Consider the following 23,311-nt stretch of genomic DNA (forward strand, 5'->3'; position numbering starts at 1 on the left):
GGCCTGTGGGCCCGTCCCGCCCAATCAGAACCGGAGGCTCGCCCTCCGCACTTCACCAGGGGCGGCGGCGGCGGCCCAATAGCAGCAGAGGGGGCGGGCGCGGCTCTATAGCAGACACGCCGGCCAATGGGGAGGCGCGGCGGCCGGGGTTGGGCGGAGCCGTCGGGGGGCGCAACGCCGGGCCGGGCCGGAGTGACAAGCGGGTCGGCCCATCGGCGCAGCGTCGGCGGCCGCGAGCAAGGAGACCGCGAGCCAATGGGGTGTGGGCGTGGGCGGGGCGAGAGGGCGGGGCCTCTTGCCTTCGGGGAGAGCCGCACGGAGTAGCGAGTGAGGAGGAGGCCGGTCGGACCGCCCGCTCGGGGCAGCGCGTGTGCCGGCGCTGCACAAAAATGCACTCGGATGCCGCCGCTGTCAGTAAGTAGCGGGGAGGTTTCGCTCGGTGTGGGGGTCGAGGGGGGGCGGGGTTGCTAGGCGACCGCTGAGCGACGGTTGCGTGAGGGGAATGTTCTCACGGGGGGTGGGGCGGGCGCGTTTAAAGGCTGAGGGGAAAAGGGAAGGGAATATTAACGGGCGGCAGCGGGTGGGGGGAAATACGGGGAGGGGGGAGGAAATGGCTGTGACGCAGTTCGTTCTTCCGGACGGCGATTGTTCTCCGCGCCCGGTGGTCTCCCCTCAGCCGCTCCGACCAAAAGAGAGGAGGAGGAGGAGCGGAGGGGCCTGCTTCTTGGGGGGCCCCGTCGTGAAAGGGGGCAGAAGGAGCAAGCGCCCCCTCCCCCACCCCTCCTCTCCCCTTCTCTTTATCCCGCGTTGCATTGTGGGAGTTGGAGTCCTCGCCTCCCGGCCTCTGCGCTGCACGGCGCGAGCTGCGCACTACAACTCCCAGAGCCAAGCGCGCTGCCAACGCTCTTTCTCCTCTCCTTGTCCACCCCCTTCATTCCTCCTCCGCTCACCCCTCTTTTTGGGTCAGTGGGTTGCAGCCTGAGAGCGACCCAGAACTCTCTGCCCTGGGGGAAAGAGTAGGTAGGTTGGCCAGGGGGGCGTGGATTCTGTCTTGGTGGGTCGTGCATGCTTCGGGAATCGGGGGCTGGGGCTTGGAGGGATGTGTGTGTGTGTCTACCTGCTCCCTTGGGGAAGAAATAAGCGGCGTTGGAGGAGCAGAAGGGCCAGTCCCTTGCATCCCGATGACATTTTGCTCTTTAAGTTGTCCAAACGTCTCTATTTCTCCAGTGTTTTGCCTGCGCTGGGCAAAGTTCCCTCTTGACAGATTGTCATTGTCTGCATTCTGGAGAAGTCGTGGGGGTGGCCGTGAAGCAGCCCTTGGCCTTCTTCCTAGACATGTTGCTTTGGAAGGCGGTTCTGTTAAAGCCACTAACTCCCTTCAAGTAAATTTGTTCTTGCAGTTGATCTGCACAATTTACATTGCTGCAAAGCATTGTTTCCCGGAGAGAAATAATTTATCTGTCTCTTTAACAATTGATTGCTTCTATAGACTGTTATAGACCAGTTTTTCTTTCCTTCTTTCTGTTTTTCCTTATTTTTTTGAGTTTTTCTTTCAAGTCTCCCATCGCTGTATCCCCTACATGATCCAATACACTAATACCCCAGTCTTAAAATATTGCTCACAGGTCTTCAGGAGAACACCCACCCACAAAATCAGTAAGGCAAACAAAGGCAGCCAGTCAAAGCAGATTTAGCTGGCATAATATTCAGGCACAGTTGAATTTTGTGTAAAGTTTAAATTATATGAATGATTTTTGGAACCTAAACTCTTTATTTCCAAAGGTAATGTGGAACATAACAGTCTTGCTGGAGAGGCTTGTTGTCTTCCTGCAGTTTTTTTTCCTACTCTTTGGTAGTAAGGCAGATAATAAATACTCCAGTCCATAATGCATCTCGCTGCTTATATGAAATTGAAACTAAATTTCCTTTAAAATCTGCTGTATGATGAAAGCTTAGATTAGGGTACTTAAAAGCAAAAATAAAGCAAGCTTTTCAAAATGCATTTCCAAGATCTGTTCCGGTTGCTGAGGAATAGCTTTGTAAAAAGCTTTTGTGATGCCCTCCATTATTTTTATACATTTTAAAGGGTTATACATTTTCAGTATTCCTACATGCTTTTCAGAACTGTACAGCAGTTAAGCCAAAATTATAAATAACATAGAAGCATAGTCATAGTCAATCTCCTATGCCTTCTGGCAGAAGTGGAAGAAGCCACCTCAGGTTTTTGTTTTAACAGCTACTGAAGCTACATATTTAGCAGAACAAGCAAAATATTTTTAGACTGGACAGTGTCCATGGGCAAGAAAACCATAATTCTTCAGTGCCCTTTTTGCTAACTCAGTCATTTTAAAAGCTTAACAGTTTTACACTACAGTCGTGTACATATCTAACTAAGAGGCAAATCTCATTGAGTTCGGTGAGGATCACCCCACATATAAATTGGGGCACAGTCCTATGTACATGGACGTATATGCAAGCCTAGTTGAATTCACTAGAAGATGCTTCTGAGTAAACATGCTTAGGAATATTATAAATCAAAGAACTGTAATTGCTGGCCTAGCAAGAGGATTTGGTGTCAGTGTTTTCTCTAAAACATCTCCCTCTTCTAATATTTTAAAAGCCTTTAATTTAGTTTTACTTGAAAGATGAACAAAAATGTTTTTTGTAAAGTAACTCTTAAACTATACTTTCCGACTTATCACTCAGTGATTTTTTCAGATGGAGATACTAAAATTTTCTGTTCTAGTGTTGCACATGCAGCGTTCAGGTTATGAAGTATCTTATTCACACTTTTCATATTAGATATTCTTTGACCCATGAAGTCTAAATTGCTGAATTTATCAGAAATAAAATTCTCTTTCAGCCCTTTTTTTCAAACTGTTGAAATACATGCCTGATTGTGTCTAAGGTAGGAGAGGATGAAGGACTTTGAAATATTCCAATTTCTAGTACAGAGAGCTGATTCTGAAGCTCGTGTGATAGTGTTAATCATTGTCCTCAAAATCCCTGCTCAACAATAAGGGGAATATTTGGATATGTGGAAATGGTTGTGAGGGAAATTTTATACATGAAGCACCATGGCTCTGACCAAGTCAGTTTTGAAACAAGTACAGTCAAACATTGGTTGTCGAATGTATTCCGTTCCGGAAGACCGTTCAACTTCTGAAACATTCAACAACAGAGACGCGGCTTCTGATTGGTGGCAAGAGCTTCTTGCACTCAAGGGGAAGCCATGTCAGACGTTCCGGTTCCGCAGATGTTCAAAAACTGGAGCATTTACTTCTGGGTTTTTGGCATTTGGGAGCCGAAACGTACGATAATGGAGGCGTTCGGGAACCGAGGTTTGATTGTATCACAAGCTTTATCTGGAAGAAGGGGAGCAATGTTGTAATGTAGTCTAAAACAAAGTAGTAGAAACATGTTTGGCTGGAATTGGCTCTCTTAAATTCCCAGCATGTTCTTTGAAGATACTGCCGAAGGCTTCTTGGGCTTGTCATCTTATAAGCACTTATTGGAGAGTAAGTTCTATTGAAGTTAGAGGCGCTTAGTTTCAAGTAAACATGTATATTCTCTCAAGCGTACATGCGAGGAAGTAATTCCCATTGAACTTGGAGGAAATTGATTTTAAGTAATCATATTTTGTTTTAGGGGTTTGATCCTTAAGGTCCCACTGTAATACAAATTTAGAACCCCATATATTTGGAAAGTTAGTAAAGAGAACTTTAAGAAAATAGCAGCTATTGAATCAGTTTCTGTCACATTCAAGTAAACTTTTGTTTAAAAAGAAAGCCTCACGCGTATCCTTGTTTTCTATTGTATTATTTTAAATTTGAATTTTGAAATATTGCAAGTTGTGTCCAAAAATTACACGCTCAGGAGGGCACTAGTGAAGTTTCTTGCCCCCTTTCTCCCCATTTAAGCCCCCAGTCCCATAAAAGGTTTCTTGCAGGATTACTAGTGTAGCATGCAGAGTAGCGGGGCACAGGGGCAGTTTCCCCAGGTGCAAAATTGTTAGGGGCACAATATTGCAACACCTGGTGCTGCTTCAATGCAGCTGCATGCTTCTTGATGCGAACCAGGAAGTGGCCTCTCCAGATAATGGACCGGCTCTTCTCTTCTTACATCTGCAACTGCAATCTCCTGGTTGGCACAGGTGCTGTTAGGCAGTTGAATGTGCAAGCTTACTCTGCCCGTTTCCCTCCCATGTCCCCTTGGCGTGGCCCTGGGCACTAGCAACCTACAGTACGCCACCGTGTAGGAGTTAGGAGGCCTGCAGGACAGCTCTCTGAAAATCAGGAAGAGACAGCTTGTGCAAGAGTCCCCCTTCACGCCTTATTCCAGACCTTTTCTAAAGGTATCCTAACATTCTGAGAGACTTTAGGGGGGCTTAGGGGTATGTAGTGGGGAGCAAAGGGGAGGCAATGCCCTGAGTAGTCTTCCACTTATGTAATTTCTGGAAACACTCATGTGAGTTTTAAATATCGTAGTATGTAACTTATAGGTTTTTAATTTTAACAAACTTAAAATGAAAATGCATTTTATCTAATCTGATTTAATAATTTTTGAAATAACTATACAGTAGAAGGAAATGCTTTCCCTTCCACATGTAAATCCCCGCCCCCGATAAATTTGTTGGCCTCTGACTTACATTCTTCAATTCTGGAAGGTTATGTTCCTGCCCTTATAGGAATAGAGGCCACCATAGAGTTGATCCAGTTACCTAATATATGCTGGAGTTTATGATTTGGTATGAGGCCAAACTGGACGACTTGGCATAAGTGAGCTGTTAAGTAGATCTAGCAAGCCTAATTGGGAATAACATGATGAAAATAATTTGTATTAGTGCAATGCAATGGCTTAAAAAAATTACTTCAGGTTTCATATTTAAAATGTCAGTCACTTCATGTTTTGAATCCCCAACTCTGGAACACAGGAGGAACATTATGAGCATCAGGAAGAGAATGGGAAACAGATTCTCTTTGCGGAAAGCTGAAGAAGTGTTTTAAGTTAATGTTTTTTCTTCTTCTGCCGTTTTGTGATATAAATAGTAGGACTGACATGGTAAACTCTGTCACATCATGTTGCTGCTGCTTTTATTATTTGTGTTTATTAGTTGCTTTACTCATAAAAATAACTCGAAGCCATTTACAGACAATAGAAATATTAAACCAATTACAATAAACACAATAAATAAAAACCTAAAAACCTCTAGAGATGTACTGATGGCTTTTAACTGTAATAAAATTGTCTCTTTTACATCTAAAAATTCTGTAAAATGAAAGCTTCAAGTTAAAACTGACCATACAACTCAGCCTTTAAAATACATCAATAAAAAGAGCCAAAGGTTTCTTGGAATGAAAGGGTTCTCACCACCCACTGGAACACGAATAGGTATAGGCAGATCTCCCCTTCAGAGAGCATTCATAAGCTTTGGTGGCACATAGAAAATTCCTGTTTTCCCCTTTCACACCTCAGACAATGAAGATGGCTTAATACAAAAATGCTACAATCTAACCTGATCCTCCCAGTTAATCATTTGGTAGTTATATTTTTAATCAGTTGATGTTTCTGAACAGTCTTTAAAGGCAGCCCCTTGTGGGGACTCAATTGAAATGTAGCATAGATGCTTTGTCGCATGAATGACTTGGCTTATTTTATAGTTGCATTCTACAACTTCCTTGTGAAGTTTCAGATTCCCTCATCTTGAAAATATCTGTTGTGCTTACTCCACTTCTTAAATTAGGCAGTGTTGATTTTGAACTAAAATACGTCACCATGAAATCATAGAATCGTAGAATTCATGACTAACTTGAGTCCATTAATTTCGTTGTGTCTACTCTGAGAGAAACTTGGTTGGAAACGGCCCATTGTCATCAGGAATGAGCACATCAAGGGGCTGCGAGGAACCAGCTTATTTGAGAAACAATATGGTATAAAATTAGGAGTAATGCGTTGCTATGTTTTGTTGGTCTACCTTTAATAGAATAATGGGAGGGTTGTAGAAATCTCTTCCCAGCTGGAACAAAGCAATTCACAAGAGAGAAAGATTGGGATATCAAAGCAGCTGCTACATACAGGACACCTTCCCTCTGATTATGATGTTTCTTTGGTTCAAAGAATTACCCAGTGCCTAACAATGCACAACTCCTGGTATCTATGGATATGACTTGTATAAACTGTCCCTTTTTACTCATAGAGCCATACTAGGCTCAAGTTGTTCATGATGAAAGACAACACTTTTTCTGTACATCAGGTTAGAACCTTATAGCATGTCTTTTGTGACATCAGCAATAATTTGATTGACCATTCTAATTCAGTTCTAACCTAAGTGCATATATGGGCTAGATGGGTGTTCAAATTCATATGGATACATAGCAAACATTTTATTCCACATATGTTTTGCAGAGCTAAGAATAACTTTATGCTCTTGAAGATGGAAAACTTTTCCCCATCACGTTCTACATTTTGTATGTTTTGAGAGTTGAAGCAAGCCAAGTGAAAGATTCATACCTTGGTTCTCGAATGTATTCTGTTCCGGAAGTCCGTTCAACTTTCAAAAACCAAGGTGCGGCTTCCGATTGGCTGCAGGAGCTTCCTGCACTCAATTGGAACCCATGTCAGACGTTCGGCTTCCAAAAAAACACTCGCAAACTGGAACACTCACTTCCGGGTTTGCGGCATTTGGAAGCCAAAACGTATGAGTACCAAGGTGTTCAAGAAGCAAGGTACAACTGTATAGGGTAATGTAATAGCTTTTTCGGGGGCTGTGGGGTGTGTGACATTATGTTCTAATGTAAAAAGTAATAATAATGATCTTACCAAAAGCTAATATTAAAATAAAGTAGTTATACAATTCTATGAACAACCTACCTGCAAATAATTTAATTTGGAAGGCAGTGTGGCTGCTCTTAAGTCAGAATTTTTTCCTGCTGCAAGACATTCCGTAGTGCTGCTCTGCCAGAAAGGACTATCATTGCCAGATGCATCACATTACTATAAAACTTTTAAGGTGATACCTTCTGATGACTTGCCTCTACACCAGGGGTCAGCAGACTTTTTCAGCAGGGGGCCGATCCACTGTCCCTCAGACCTTGTGGGGGGTCCGGACTATATTTTTGGGGAAAAGATGAACAAATTCCTATGCCCCACAAATAACCCAGAGATGCATTTTAAATAAAAGCACACATTCTGCTCATGTAAAAACACCAGGCAGGCCCCACAAAGAACCCAGAGATGCATTTTAAATAAAAGGGCACATTCTACTTGTGTAGAAACATGCTGATTCCCAGACTGTCTGCGGGCCGGATTTAGAAGGCAATTGGGCCAGATCCGGTCCCCGGGCCTTAGTTTGCCTACCCATGCTCTACACATTCCTAGAGACATTTGTCACCACAACGTCAATTACATTGAGAAAAATCTGTGTTGTGAACGGTTGCAGTGGTATTGCAGGCAATGCTTATAGTAGTTTTGCTTGCCTTGATTGGATCAATACGACGTTTTGGTTCCTGAAATTCATTCTGATTGTGCAGATAAAATGTAATTGATAGAATTCTACAGGATGGGGTATTAGTGTGTGAAATCAGTCAAGATCCAATGATCCCAAGGCATGCAGCTCCAGACCGTGGAGGTGACAGACACCATCTTGGCACCAAGGCATCTGCACTTGGTCGCAAGTGCCGCTAGCCAGGTGCAAAATGCGCCGGGTGAATTTTGAACACTGGTTTGAGATGTAGTATTACTATTGCAGAAGGAGATAGGGGACTCAAATAACATTCAGATATGTCATTTAATGGAATTCAAAAAAGCCATATATATATATATATATATATATATATATATATATATATGCAGGTTTTGGTGTCCTCGGGTGTCTTCCCGTGTAAGAGTTGGGGTGTCTAGGCGACGTTTCGACGAGGTCTCACTCGTCATCTTCAGGCTGGTGCTTACGGCTTCTTGTTACTGGAACAGAGCAGGATCTCAGTGTTTGAGTTCCTATAAATACTGTTGAGGGGGTGTGGTGTATTCTGGGCAGAGAGGAAGTTCCCAGGATAGTGTGACTTTTCTTCTTTTGTTCCTTAATTACTTGAGGGATATCTTGAGTGATTTCTTGAGTGATATTCTGAGTACCACTTAGGAGGGTCATTAAGAGTGGATTAGTTGCTAAAGCTTTCGTGTCTTGACCTCTTGAGCTTGTGAAGAGTTTTTCTGAGAAGATGGCTGTACTGCACTTAGTTGTGCTCTGGCTTGGCTTCGTGTATAGGGGCGAGCTGTGGTTTTGTGCCCTGTGCCAGTCAGATCTGTGTAGGGATTGCAGGGGGGTGTAGCATCCGGAGGTGCCACTATGGTTTGGCTACTGGATGGTGTCTGTAATTTATCTGTGGAGAGGGTCTGGGTTTGGGTCTGGTGTGGTTGATTGGTGATGGCGTTCTGTGTGCCTCTGGTTCTGGTGTCGGTTTTTGTGGGGAGGGCTAATTTCCAGATGTCTGGCAGGCGGGACGTGTCGTCACGCTTGTTCATGTTGTGAACATGACCCAGACCCTCTCCACAGATAAATTACAGACACCATCCAGTAGCCAAACCATAGTGGCACCTCCGGATGCTACACCCCCCTGCAATCCCTACACAGATCTGACTGGCACAGGGCACAAAACCACAGCTCGCCCCTATACACGAAGCCAAGCCAGAGCACAACTAAGTGCAGTACAGCCATCTTCTCAGAAAAACTCTTCACAAGCTCAAGAGGTCAAGACACGAAAGCTTTAGCAACTAATCCACTCTTAATGACCCTCCTAAGTGGTACTCAGAATATCACTCAAGAAATCACTCAAGATATCCCTCAAGTAATTAAGGAACAAAAGAAGAAAAGTCACACTATCCTGGGAACTTCCTCTCTGCCCAGAATACACCACACCCCCTCAACAGTATTTATAGGAACTCAAACACTGAGATCCTGCTCTGTTCCAGTAACAAGAAGCCGTAAGCACCAGCCTGAAGATGACGAGTGAGACCTCGTCGAAACGTCGCCTAGACACCCCAACTCTTACACGGGAAGACACCCGAGGACACCAAAACCTGCATTCCTGTGCCCGTGAAAATCTACGAAAGCATATATATATATATATACACACACACACACATGCACACACTGTATTGTATGACAGGAGAAAGGCAGTTCAAAATTAAGACTTAGCTTTATCTGCAGTACTTTTGAAATGTGTTTATTAAGCATTCTAAAAGGTGACATAACCAAAATAAGAAAAAATGTTTTTATTTCTCTCTAGATTTTCAGCTGAACTCTCATCTATCAACACTGGCAAATATTCATAAGATTTACCACACTCTTAATAGGCTGGTAATCACTTGCATTTTTTAAATCTACTACTTATATAGTTTTGTCTGACTATAAAGTGTCCTGACATGATTATCCAGAGCTTGCTGTACCTTTGGAAATAGACGTATGCCAAGTAGAAATGCAAAAAATTATTGTAAATTATTTTTCAAACATTCATGACTCTTAATTTTCTTCATGTATACTCAGCATTTGGAGATGAAGCCATGACAGCTTCTTGCTATAAACCCTAGGATTTTTTTCAACACAATGGAAAGGCAAATTGCTGAAATTTGTACAAAGGACAAGGAATGAAGGGATACTTTATTCCAAGCACATCTCCACAAGTAGGAAAGATGAAGCCTCCTCCCCACTCAGATTTCCTCCTGACCACATTGCTAGATGCAGCATGGATTTTATTTCAGATGACCTTCACCTAATGGCTGCAGAATCCTGTAGCATGTACATCCTCCCCTTTCCTCATGAGTAAGATGAGGTGTGTCTTGTTTTATCTTCCCAGAGTAATTGTGCAGGTGAGGGGTAGCATGTGCCAAGATGATCGAGGCAGCATGCTCATCTTAGTTGCACACTTGCTCCGTTTGCTCATGTGGAAATAGATTGATTAGCCCCCAACCTTTGACCCAAGTCAACCTAAAACAGTGCTGCCGCAGCTTCTAAAACTTACTGAAAGCCTTCCCTTAAGCCACAGTCTTTGCAGAGGTGATGGACCATTCAAAAGTGCTATCCTTTCTTAACTCAAGGTGGAGTTGTATATTCCCTTTGTGTCTTGTTTTTTGCACTGTTGTCTGTTTCCAGCAACTCCCCCTTTTCCTATTACAGTCGTACCTTGGAGCTTCCTGCAGCCAACCAGAAGCTGCAATTTGGTTTTGAAACCTTTTGGAAGTCGAACAGACTTCTGGAATGGATTCCATTCGACTTCCAAGGTACGACTGTATTGCAGGCTCAGAAAGCTATGGCACTTTACAGTCTCATCTCTGCTCTAGTGACCAGTCCCTCATGTTTGCTTTAATTGCTTTTTAACACATGGTTACTGCAGCCATTCCCAGAGCTCATTCCTTCTAGATAGGGTTACTAGTGTCCAGATCCAAGTGCTGACTTACTATTGGCAAATGCTCACACTCAAACCCATTCTGCAGTGAAGCCCGGGGATGACATCCAATGTCACGTATGAGGATTTCCATAGTAGGAATTCTCCTTCCGCCCTGCACCTCCTCAAATCCATTCCCATCCCTGAGAATCTTAAAATCTAAAATTTGCCATTGGGGTAAATTTAGAAAGAGATGGGAAATTGTAAGATGAAATTAGTTAGCTGGTGCTATTTGAAAATAGCTAAACTCCTAGTTAACTGCATTGATTTTATATTTTACAGAATTTGACAGAAGACGTTGGTCAAGACGATCACCAAACAGGTTAGAGAGTTTTATACAAATTATACTGTGGTGTGTTTTAGGAATCTTAGGTAGAGGGGGAACCTTCCTGACTGTAGAAATTAACACCAACGAGGAAGGGGCGTTAACATTAAAAATGAGGGACAGTCAGTTAGCTTGTAAGATTCGCTAGGCTATGTAAGGATTCTGGTTCAACCCCTTTTCCAAAAAAAAACAATCTTTGGGGGGAAAGTTGCTTTGAAAACCGTTGTTGAATTTTAAAACGTGACATCTCAGAACAGCACATTTTACAGTAGAAGGTGCTTTCACTACAGTGGAAGATTGTGGAAATTGCCTTAATGCCTGTATTTTATAGCATCAGTGTAGACAAATGGACTGTGTGAATGAGTGTTATGAGCATATTAAGCTGTATTGTACTAAGCCGGTCCATTGGTTTCCTTGATGGTGTTTGGCAGTGGTTCTCCCAGTCACCTGGCAGAGATCTTGCACCTTCTTTATGCAGAGCATGTCACTGAACTATGCCCCTTCACTTAGATGGCTTATTATAATTTTAAAGTTAGGATCGAAAAGCCTTTCAGCCAAAGAGGTCAGTTAAGATTTTGCAAATTCACTCATGCATCAAAAAGCATTATGATTGCACCTTTAAGGCGCTCATTTTAACTTGTAAGCGATAAAGATGTTCTGTGGTGCTCTTGCACCTTGTGCTTACAGGTTAAGTTGTGTGTGCCCAAGCCTTTCCATGATTTTCCACTGTTTTGGAACAGAGGGAGGGAAACACAAGCTGAGGGCATTGCAGGGGCAAGGGCAACATAACTGTGTGCTGACCCTTCCTTTCCCTCTATACTTTTATTTATGTTGGAGGGGATGATATGTGTTAATAATCAGTCAGGAGTTGGTAGATGCAGGATGTAGAGGTGATGCAAGGCTGGGGGCAGCTGGGAAAGTGTCTTACCTTCATGAAGCAACATTCAAGTTGGAAAGAGAAAGGAGGCAAGTCGCGTATTTCAGTAGGTTGCATAGGATTTGGTTTTTTAAAAATGGCAAAATTAAATCATTAGGTATGAATAAGAACACCACCTGCCTGGTGTTCTGATGATGCCTGAATATATCAGCTTTGCTGATTCTACTTTTGGTTTGGACTTTGCGCCTGAAGATAAGATGCAGCTGCACAAATATACCAGTTTTATGAAAACTAGGTGTGTTTTGTATTTTAAATTCTAAATAGCACACATGCTGTTACCACACAACACCTCTTGTGGCTGTACAAGAGTAAGCTCTAGGAATACTCCTGGGTCTATTTCTCTTTTCCATTAGACTCTGGTAGAAGTACAGAATAGGTGCCTGGGATTGGTAACCGACTAGATGAGGGCTAATAGAATGAAATACAGAAGATAGGGGTGCTTTAGATCAGTGGTCTGTGTGACTGAAGAAGTGTGGTTAAACCTGCCCCACATGGGCAGCTAACATCAGGAGCCCAGCTTGGAAGTGCTGTTGGAGCTGGCCCCTATTCTGAATCCCCAAGTGGCAACCCTTGTAGGCAGATGTGGTCTTGGCATGTGTATCCTAGTAACATCCAGCACAGGCTACTGTAATTTGTTATATGTGGAAGTACCTTTGAAGATCCCTTGGAAACTTAAGGTAATTAAAAACTGAATAGCTAGATTGTGACCTACAAAAGCTATATCTTGCTGGTTGTAAGAGTTTCACAGACTTCAGTGCAAAGTGCTGGTGGCACTCTTGTCCCAAACTATGTAGGATTTTATAGGTTACCTCAAGGCCTCATTGAACCTGCCTGTTCTCTGATACCTTTGGTTCCCCTCCTGCGGATTTGTAATGCATGGTGACTATAAACCAGGCCTTCTCAGTGGTGATGCCCAACTTTTGCAACATTGCTGTATGCCTGCCCCATAGGTTTTAAAATTTTATTTACCTGTGCTTTTTAATTTCCAGTCTGTTTATCTCTTGCCGTATTGAAAGAGTTGAGAATTTAGCGTGCTTTGAGCTTTGTTGCTGTTCTGCTTATCGTGTGATGATTTATTGTTTTAAAGTTTGTGTTTTCAATGTGTCTGTTGCCTCATATGCTTTTTCAGTAGGCTCTGCATCTGTTTGAACCCTTGTCTTGCTTTCCTAAATTATTCCACAGGAAGTCTCAGGTCGTGCAGTTCATCAGACTGCTTTAGCAAAGTGATGCCTCCAAGAAAAAAGAGGCGACCTGCAGCTGGAGATGACCTATCAGCTAAAAAAAGTAGACATGATGGGTACGTAATCTTACTTGGATTATTTGATTCAGGAGTCATTACTTTTGTATGGACAGTAGGTCAGGAGGTGTGGACTTGTATTTAACTCAACTCTGGTTTACTAAGCGGAGGTAGTAGGTTTTATTTTATTTTAGTATGCCTATTTTCCTTGAGGCATGATATTGTAATAACTTGATGGGGAGACAGTTCTTTCTCTCAAAGGAAACTATTTAGGAGGAAGCATTTTTAAGGATTCAATTTGTAGATTTGACACACATTTGATTATTATGGAAAACGATAGTGTCCTATGGAATGCAAATATGACGGCTAGATTTTGAATTTGCATACGAGTCCGATTATTTTCTTTCCGCTTCACCCCTGTCCCTGTTTCGTGAAAAGTTACAGTCCACTGAAATTATATGGACCAGAATAAAAACATAGGCTCCATTTAGATGCAACAACAAACCATAGTTTGGTTTTGAGCATGATAGTTTCTAAATGTGAAAAGCTGTGACTTGTACGTATCAGCTATCAGTCTAGGATAATCCTGCATGTGTTCCCTTATATCTCCAACGAGAGACTTGGAAGTTGAAAACTCATGAGGGGTTTGGAATATCTTTGGAGGTGAGAGTGGGGTTAAATCAGTTCCACTTACGCCCTTCCTCCTTCAACAAACATGTCAAGTGTTAGGGCTTTAAGTTCTGATATAGGCATCCATATATGTTCTGTAGGAATGTTCTGTTGTAGATTATTTTGTGATTCTTTTAATTGCCTCAAAGTTCTGAAAATTAGTGGATTAGATAGGAGGAAGAGGCCAGCTTGGTAATACATTCTTATATAAATCTATATATATTATAGAATTTATATATTACGTTATTTACCTCTTCCCCTGCACTAGAATGTACAGAAAATATGATTCTACTAGAATAAAGACGGAAGATGACATGTTCTCGAGCAAGAGGTGCTTAGAATGGTTCTATGAATATGCAGGTTAGCGAATATATATATTGCTTATTGCTGGTTGCCCAGATAATGTTGAAACTTCAAGAAAAATATTCAATATCAACTCCAATTTGAATATAAAGATGCTTTGTAACAAAAAAATGTAGATTATTAAAAGCATCTATTAAAATAGTTCAGATGCACTCAGCCTCCTGAAAGAATAAAGAAGTTAGTGAACACATATTTTCAATGCCGATGCAACTAGAATGTTGGCTTTAAATTGTATATAGTTTTTAAAAATACATTTGCTTGCTGCATTAAAGAGGTTAATCACAGGATATACAAGGCTTCAAATTTGAAGTCAAATTTAAGTTGCCTGGTTAACCTTTGGCTAGCTGATTTTCTGTTAATGAATGTAAATCTGCAAAGTTGAAAGGATAGGGCTTGATTTTGATTGATGCACTACTTGCTAGGAGACAGCCTTTCAAATAATCATACATACATATACATGCATGCATTCGTAGAACAGTATTTGAACCGTCACATACTTGTGGCACTGCAATGTCTCCAACCCTATATATATGGTCTATTAAAAAATTGCAGTTCTGTGATTACAAATGGAAGTAACACAATCTCATTTGCTTATAGGAACAGATGATATTGTGGGTCCTGAAGGAATGGAGAAATTCTGTGAGGACATTGGGGTTGAACCAGAAAATGTACGTTCAGATTTATTACAGATGGCAGAGAGCTTGCTTGCTTTCAGATAATGAGAAGGGAGGAAGCATAGTCTCTGTAATGCAGGATTTGGGTTTTTCATTCATTCGTTTACTCACTCAGGTTATTTCCAGACCGTGAGCAACTTATGCATTGCAACTATCTCAAATGTTACAGTAAAGAGAAGGGTTGTGTTCCTGTTAGAAGAGGCAACTTTCCAGAAGCTTTTCTTTCTTTGTCCAGCTGACCGTTCATTATATTCTTATTTGGTTTTGAATATAAAATGTTTTTGCCTTGTTTTGTTTGAAAATAAATCTCCAAAAAGTTGAGACCAATGGCAAAAATAGTCGTGGCTTAACAAATGACACAAATTTAGACAATAAGGATTAGACAACATTCTGCACCCAGGAACTTTCTATCTGGCTCCCAGTATAGTCTCGATTCCCTAGACCTGCCCTTACTTTGCAGCTCAGCCTTCTGCCTGTGGGACAAGTTAAGTGTTCAACCCCTTCTTCTTCCTCTTCCAAATAGCAACAGAGGCCTAGGACAGAGCAGCTATTATTCTACACCTCATTCTGAAACACAGGAGGAGCGTTCTTTCACTCCTTCCTTCGGGGAGTTTAGCAGTGAAACCTTTGAGATGCTTGGATCATTCTCCCCTTCTTTGCAGCTTAGTTGCTCCTTCCCACATGTCTAAATTTTGCAAGTGGAAGTGCCGGAACTGTTTGCTTGCTGGCCTTTATTCCACTGAAAATATAGCAATTGTACAACATTTAGCTGCTGCCGAATGTTGTACCGCAGGGGCTTTTTTTTGCTTCAGGTGTCATTCTTCCTTTGCACGTTCACATATTTGCTATTTTAAAAGGAGTTAGATATTGGATCACTTTCGTTTTTCTTGGGTGGGATTGCTGGGTGGGGGTAGGAGCTGAGTAGAGCTTATAAGAGCATGGCCTTTGGTATAGATAAAGCTGGTAGCACCTTTGACCTAGTACAAGTCGCTGGGGTTGGCGATAAGGGTGAATTACAATTCAGGAAATTGTAATATAAGTTTTGTGTTTTGTTTTTCAACCAGGTAGTTATGCTTGTTTTAGCCTGGAAGCTGGATGCTCAAAACATGGGTTACTTTACGTTGCAAGAATGGTTAAAAGGAATGACATCCCTGCAGTAAGTATTTCATCAGCAAATGTGAAATAAATTTAGCAGTGGTGCATTGTCATTTTGTGAACTTTAACTTCACCCTGCGCAGAAATAGAAATTGTTCTGTCTTATAATCCAGCAATTCTCCATATGCCTTTTGGGCCTCTTAAATTATACTTATATATGTCTTAAATGGTTTCAAATGTTTGTAGCTGCTTTACTGAATGCCTATGAACTGTATGTGAAAGAACCATCATTGTTCTCGGTTACAGACTGATTTACCTGCTATAATACAGACTATATTTTTGCTGTAACTGTATTGCTTTTTTTTTTTGAAAGGCAGTTTATAAATTCAAAGATAAAGTACTATTGGGTTCAGGGCCAGAAAATAGCTTGATGGTTAGCAGTGCGGAATTTAAATTGGTATTTTATTTTTATTTTTACAGATGTGATACAACAGAGAAGCTAAGAAATTCTTTGGATTATTTGAGATCTTTATTAAATGAGCCTACAAATTTTAAACTTATTTACAGATATGCATTTGACTTTGCACGTGTGAGTAGCTTGGAGTTCACATTCTGATCACCCCATTTTTATGAATTCTTGTATGGTTTCTTTCATGAAGAGATGTTTATATTCCCGTGTTAATGATTTCCACTAAGCCTGTCAAGTTTCCTTCAGAGTGCAAAATTCCATTTGTATTTTTACAGTTTTATATTAATCTGCCATGTTACTCATTTGAATCATTTCCAAATCAGTGTTACTGCTCTTGGCTCTTGTGTTAATTTTTATGGGTTCCCAGTTTGATGCCTAAGCATATTTGCTTTCTTTCTAGAGCTCTTAGTTCTGAAATCTTCATTTTTTCAGAGTAGCAGACCACCCAAACCCATCACAAATCTCCCTTGCCTGGTTTTCTACAGGAATAATACAGCTGGTCAAGAGTCGTTCCTGCAGTCTGTTTCCTTCTTAACTACCACATTGGCCCAATCCATTTCACAGTCCAAAAATGAGAACCAGTGGACTCAAACTATTTCCACATTCCAGACCTTTGCCACTGCTAGAGGGCATCTGGACCATTGACTAAACTGTCTTGAGGCTGACAGGGTTGGAGTCCCAACATATTGACCCTTCTTAAGCTCCCAGACACCGAGAAATGCCAAGCACAGGTTGAGTAATTGCTATCACCAGCTGAACTTTGCAGGAGAGGAAAAGGAATGTACCATTATGCAGTGGACATTACTCCAAAATAATAACTCATCAAAGGTGAATACATTGTTTAATTGGCTACCCAGGTTAGGAAGTTGATGCTCTGATTTGCAGACAGAATGGATGTATGCATTAGATGCTGACAACAGCTCCCCAGGAGGTATGGTGTCGAGTTGCAGCTCGGCATCCAGAGAAAAATCAGTCTCACACCAAGATAGGTTCCGAATTATGGCTGCTCCTAGGGAAAAATGGCAGCTTCTAGGGCTAATGCAGCACAGCTTTTATTGTGTGAAAATCAGAAAGATACAAGCCAAGTAAGGATACAAAAAATACAAGTCAAGCAATTTGTTCTAGCCAGCAGATAAAGACCTTGGTACTAAACCATGCGAGCGATCAGACCATACTACGTTAGCCAATCATATGGGACAGCACGAGCTGTTCACGCGCTATTCATGCTCCAAGGATGCTTCTAGCTATGAGATCACCCTGTAACAATAAGAACTTTGCTCATGCTCTCATGTACAAGCAATCATTTTCCCACATGTCCTCTTTTCTTATTTATATTATTAGAGGAAAAGAGGGACCATTAGTCCAAATCGTACACTTCATTGCCTAAGCGTCTACACTTTGCAACATAAATTCCTCTTGTAACCCCTGTGGTGGTTCACTGTGTATTTTAAACAAGCAAAAAGCAAGAGGGAACCAAATGAAGATAATTGAAATATAGTTACATTTTGTAAAGCATAAACTGACATGGTTTCTAGTTCAAATGAAGAACATTGTACATAAACCTAGCTTAATTTTTTCTCTCTCTTTGACAGGAAAAGGACCAGCGAAGTCTAGATATAAACACTGCCAAGTGTATGTTAGGACTTCTCTTAGGAAAAACATGGCCTCTCTTTCCAGTATTTCATCAGTTCCTAGAGGTACAAGTAGAAACATCTTTTTATGTTTCATACTGCTTTTAAAAGATGCTGTACCAAGTTAAAACTGGGAATTAGCAGATAGTTGAACAGTTTTACAACCTGAGTTGAATATTTGAATTGTTTTGCTAGTAAACTTACAGGCAAATTTTGTGTGTGTGTGTGTGTGTAATTTTTGATACAATTGAAGTTGTAATCAACTTTGAGTTTGAGTCAGCCTCTGTTGCCCTTCTTTAATATATGGGCAAGAGTGACTAACCTTGCAGGGTAAGGATGACTGATGGTGTACACAAACTGCTTTGGACATCTAGTATGGTATGTGACTTTTCCGAAGTATGATGTAAATTATTAAGGTGTCTTTTCCCGAAATCAAGCAAAAGCTCACGAGCACACATTTCATTTTTAGCTCTACAAAATAAATAGACGTGTGTCGTGCATAGTCTTTGAAAGTGACAAAGCTTTTTTTTTTTTTTTTTTGCAAATAATGTTTTCTAATATCTGATTTTTGAGGAGCGTTATTCCTGACACCACATTACAGCTATGGTACTTAGGTTCCAGTGTATTAAGCTTGCTTGTTATACTCTTAAAATGGGCTTTCGTAACATCCTTGAGTGCCGGCCGTTTCATCCAAAAGGCATTTTGAATCTCTGAAGTGACCACAAAGCCAAACAATATACAGTAGTTGAAAAGTCAGGCATTTCCGATTTCAGTAACTGCTCCTCTTTTTTTAATCAGCAATCTAAATACAAGGTCATCAACAAGGACCAATGGTGCAATGTTCTGGAGTTCAGCCGAACCATTAATCTTGACCTCAGCAATTATGATGAAGATGGAGCATGTACGTATTTGCACGAAAAGCTACAATCTATTGTACCATATCTTACTACCCAGAAGCTGTTCATTCCAGACTTTTCTTTTTCTGTGTAAAAGGTTTTTTTTTATATTTGTGGCTTTTATTTCTTGCAGGGCCAGTGTTGCTGGATGAATTTGTGGAGTGGTATAAAGAGAAACAAATGACATAGGAATTTTAACTATGCACAGCCGCTCAAGAGTCCCTGTTACTACAGTTATGTCGACCATTAGCCATAAACTGCTATTTGTATAAAAGCGCATGCTGCTTTTCCTGCACTGCATCCCGTTTTTGGGGACCTTTTGGTGTTTTGCTGTTTAAGAGGCCAGCTCTGCTTGCTGTGTAGCATTGTTCTCTTCGAAGGCTGCTTTGCATTTTTGTATCTACACTACAGATGGTGAACTTAACCAGCATCCTCACTGTGATTTATGTGTATATTGCTGTCTAAATTTTGTATATGTGTATAAAAAAAGCTTCACCTAGGAGTTACTCCAGAAGTGTATTGTAAAAATAATTTTGTGGCATATTTCTAGTTGCATTAAAAAACCATGTAACTTAATTTTTAATTTTGATTTGGTCTCGGACGTAACATTTCAGGAAAAAAGTGATTGTTGAGACTGTTACCACGTGGAACTATTGCCCGTTAGCGACAAGATGCCAATTTTGGAGAGGATATCCTGCAGTATGATTTCTTCACATGCAGATGCCCAACTTCAGTTTTGTTTAGTAAGCAAGTATTGGCTGTCTTTTTATTGAAAACCTGTTAAAAGTGTAATAGCTTGACTAGAGTCGTACGTGCCACAAGGATTTCCACTTGGTGATACTGCTGACGTCCTAATATCCAGACTCCTGTAGTTCGCAAATAGGTGCAGATTAAATCTGATTAAAAAAAGGGTTTTAGACTTGTAAAATGGCATATTTCTTTATTTCAGTTTTGCTGTTCTAGTGTTTTGACTGTATTGATGATGAAAGCAAAATGAAGCCTCTTGTAAAATTTAACATAGATGTGCGGGTGAGTTTCAAGGTCTGGAATTTCTTGTTAAATCTGAACCGAAAAGCCTTGCAAACATGGGAATCTAAAGAAGGCAATGGCATCTTTTATTCCAGGGATTGGATTTCCTAGCAGAATGCCTGTTGCAGGCAATGGGCTCACTAATCACCAGCATTGTCACTCATTTGGGACCACTCTTATCTGTCTGTACATGAAAGTTCAAGCCATTGCTTGCTTGAGGAAGCCGAATTAATGTGCTAAGAAATGTCTTTTCATGTTATCTCTGCCTCAGCCTTCATTATAAAGTTTAATACTGAATTTTCGACAAAGGTTACTTAGTGGGTAGCAGACTGCGGAAATACTTCCAAAAATCCAATGGTGAGTGTTAAATTAATGGACAGAGTGCTAAAAATGGAGTTTGCAATAAAACATTAGCAGGCTTTCTTTTTGTTGTTAGAGGAAGTTAAACCACAAGTAAACGTGTTGTTTTGAACTCTCAAGAGCTCAGCCTAAATGTAAAATCAATGCAAATTCCTTTATTTTATCATTAAATTGCTTAAATTATTGGTAAGCAGCAACCTTTTAGGACAGGGTACTTGTAAATCAGTGTTTCATTGAATTCAGCCTCTTTAGATCCCAGTCCAGTATAATTCTGCACTGAAGAGGGTGCTGAATTTATCTGTTTCCAGTGGTATCACAATATGGAATATTATGACCCTTAACTTTTGGGAGGGCAGAAGGTGTTTGGAGGTCTACCACCAGAATAGTGAGGTTGAAAAGTCTCAGTGTGTACAGCTCTCTGTATCCCTGCTGTGATGGTTGTATTAGAATTTAGACGTTTGAAAGCTATTCACAAAATCAGCCATTATGGATATAAATAAAACACCGTGTTAGTAAAATCTTACCCTTTTGTTTAACTTGTTCTGTTGAAAACAAATACAAAAAAGTAATGGATCCTATAGTTGCTTGCTTGTATAAAACATGCAATGTTATCTACAGGTTGCGATATTTCCACAAGGCAACGTGCAGTAGTCAAGTTGCTTATTAAATCATGTTGTTTTTTAAAAAATGTGCTAACATGTATTACAATCGGCATAGCCATAAAGAAAAGCTTGTGAAGCTCTCAAAGGAAGGTGTGGGGGAAAGCAGGCTTTATTGCAAGCCATTTTGCTGAGATGCCGTGATCCAGCCATTTGTGCGATCTAGTTTAAAGATAAAAAGTATTATAAATAAGGTCCATAAAAGTATCAGATAACGGGCTTTTGGGACAGAGTCTCACTTTAAATTTTTATGCTTGGATATGACTACTAGAGGGCAAAACAAAAGCACCTCATCAAATTGTGAAGAGACCACGCTGTAAAATCTGTCTTTTCTTTACAGTTGAAACAGCAAATGGGAATAGATGGGTTCTGGATTCTGAAGTTACTGGTGCAACATGTACAAGCATTGGGTGGATTAAATTTTATTGCCTCCAAACAATCAGTTGTGCTACAAGTCACAAGCCAGGATTCAAGGTACATGTGCAAAGCATTTCTCTCTCTCTGTGAAGTAGTACTTGGCTGCAGTCTCTTCTTTCCATCCCCATTATCATCGCAAGCGCTTCCTGTCTCGCATAATGTTGCTTTGGAGGCCCTGCGATGTGCAGGGGTGCATATAATTTTATATGCCAGACCCAGTTCAGCGAGCTGCTTTTGTATCTTATACTCTGCTATAAATATCCCAAGAAGAAAAAGTGAGAACTGGCCCTTGAATTTTGCAGTGAAAGGCAGGCTCTGAATGGGTCAACCATTTGCCCTCCCAGATATTGCTGCAATGCGGCTGCCATCACCCCCTGGTCGCTTGCTTTGCATGCTAGAGCTGATGGGAGCCCAGCAACTTCTGGAGTGGCACAGGTTAACCTGTAGCCCTAAATGCAGCTAAGCATCAATTTAGAACAAAAACTTTCTTACTGATATACGTAACCAGATTTAAAGAAAATGAAAAGCAAGATCCATTGCTCATAGCCCAGTTTATGATTAAATGTACTGACATAGTCATTTAACAGATTTTCATATGTCTGCTTCTTGGATGGTTTTAAATGGCACACAGCCTTCTATCATGTGACAGTATTGACTTCTTTCTCCAACAGAAAAGTGAGCTCTGTTGGAGCTTAAAACTTTTCCATGTTGCTTGTGTAACATTTTTCAAGTCAACAGCAGCTTTCCGACAAGCTGTTCATTTTTCATAAGCTTAAATCATTGAAATTCCTAAGTAGTATGTTTGGTATGCTTTTTTTTTTAAGAGTGGCTGTTCCATTGTCTGCAGAAAATGTCCCTGCCTTTTCTACAAAAATCATTCTGGCAAGATGTTGTATGTGCATTATTCTGATGTAAGTTAAAAATGATTGATGTAAGTTTTTTTTTTAAAGACCTAGTATGTAAACTAATACATGAGTGGGAAACTGGTCCAAGGTGAAATTGGACTCCAGATGCTGTCAGATAGGATCCTTATGTAATACCAAAGATGTAACTTGTTGGCACAAATGACTGACTTTAAGAATTAAAATAAATAAATAAAATTATTGGGCAATACTGTACCACATACCAGTATAATTTTCCTTTTTTTGCCAAGTAGATTGAATACTGAATATGGAATTTGGTCCTTGTAATCTTAAGTGATTTTGATTAGTGTAGTGCAAATCCATTTCTTCTTTTGTAACTTAAAGGAAACAAAACTGGGAAAGTGTTGCCTATTAGAATCTACAATAGTATAAATGCATCATAAAAACATACACTGTGTATGTAATTTTAATCAGTACACATCTGTTTCTCAAGTAGCAGGTGCATTGTGTTGCATAACTAATTTATACCTTTTTAAAGTATCTATATACAGATTTTTTAAAAAGTAATCTGTAAGTATCTGTATTCTAGTTACTGAGCATTGGTGGGGGGTTTCCTCTCTCCCCCTTTAGAGGTACTAGAATGTCATTAACCTATTAGGATTTCTCTTCCCTGAATCATGAATCAAACAGTGCTTAAATACTCTGAAGTTGAACTGTAAGGATCTGCTTTACGCCCGGGCTAATTACAACTGCTAATACCTCTTGAAAGCCTTAGACTTTGTCATTTCATATAGTTGTGTAAATGCATAGAGTCCACCGACTGGAATGGGGGGGGGATGGTGGTGTTACAATTCTTTTTGTGACACACTGTTTTGGCAGAGACAGTAGTTTACCTGATGACACTGACAGCTTTTTATGTCTTAGCCATTTCCATATTGCAAACTTGAGGTGTGCTTATTTAAAAGTCCTGTGGCTCAAATTGACTGAAGTACTGTTATACTACCTAACCTGAGTTTGGTACTCTGCAATTTTTGTGTAAAACCAACATCCCACAAATAAAACAGTATTTGTGTTTTTTTGTTTCAAAAGTTGATTTTTGTGGCTACCCGCACTTTTGACTGTATGTGCAAAAAGCGTATAATTTTATACACGTGTACAGTATTTAGTATTTATACAACATATAAGAACAAAAAAATCTTGTGACCGACAAAGCTCTGACTACAGTCCCACTACAACTTATTGTCTGTTCTT

General features: G+C 40.5%; 1 protein-coding gene across 3 annotated transcripts; it reads left to right on the top strand.

Moving 5' to 3' along the window:
- The first annotated feature begins 118 nt into the window (after positions 1 to 118).
- DCUN1D4 (defective in cullin neddylation 1 domain containing 4) lies at positions 119 to 22,320 on the top strand. 3 transcript variants are annotated; one of them, XR_014515842.1, is made up of 12 exons: positions 119 to 414; positions 9,282 to 9,352; positions 10,719 to 10,758; positions 12,881 to 12,995; positions 13,873 to 13,964; positions 14,565 to 14,635; positions 15,706 to 15,797; positions 16,217 to 16,325; positions 17,798 to 17,902; positions 18,635 to 18,737; positions 18,866 to 19,475; positions 21,121 to 22,320. XR_014515842.1 is itself a non-coding variant. In XM_083460121.1 (11 exons), exons 1-11 carry the CDS (start codon positions 390 to 392, stop codon positions 18,919 to 18,921), a joined length of 879 nt encoding a protein of 292 aa, XP_083316247.1. In that variant the 5' UTR covers positions 119 to 389; the 3' UTR covers positions 18,922 to 22,320. The 3 variants fall into 3 exon arrangements, 2 of the variants coding, with proteins under 2 accessions (XP_083316247.1, XP_083316248.1); XM_083460121.1 differs by having other exon boundaries at positions 18,866 to 22,320; XM_083460122.1 differs by lacking the exon at positions 119 to 414 and adding an exon at positions 927 to 1,020 and having other exon boundaries at positions 18,866 to 22,320.
- The last annotated feature ends 991 nt before the right edge of the window (positions 22,321 to 23,311 follow it).

This window comes from Podarcis liolepis, assembly GCF_965112155.1.
Source record: "Podarcis liolepis genome assembly, chromosome: 9".
NCBI lineage: Eukaryota > Metazoa > Chordata > Lepidosauria > Squamata > Lacertidae > Podarcis > Podarcis liolepis.

What these genes read in the sequence shown, in the direction of transcription:
- DCUN1D4 (XM_083460121.1), top strand. Translation starts at nt 390, where the DNA reads ATGCACTCGGATGCCGCCGCTGTCA. An exon ending in TCAAGACGATCACCAAACAG is followed by an intron (nt 10,759 to 12,880) that starts GTTAGAGAGTTT and finishes ATTATTCCACAG; the next exon opens with GAAGTCTCAGGTCGTGCAGT. An exon ending in TTATGATGAAGATGGAGCAT is followed by an intron (nt 18,738 to 18,865) that starts GTACGTATTTGC and finishes TATTTCTTGCAG; the next exon opens with GGCCAGTGTTGCTGGATGAA.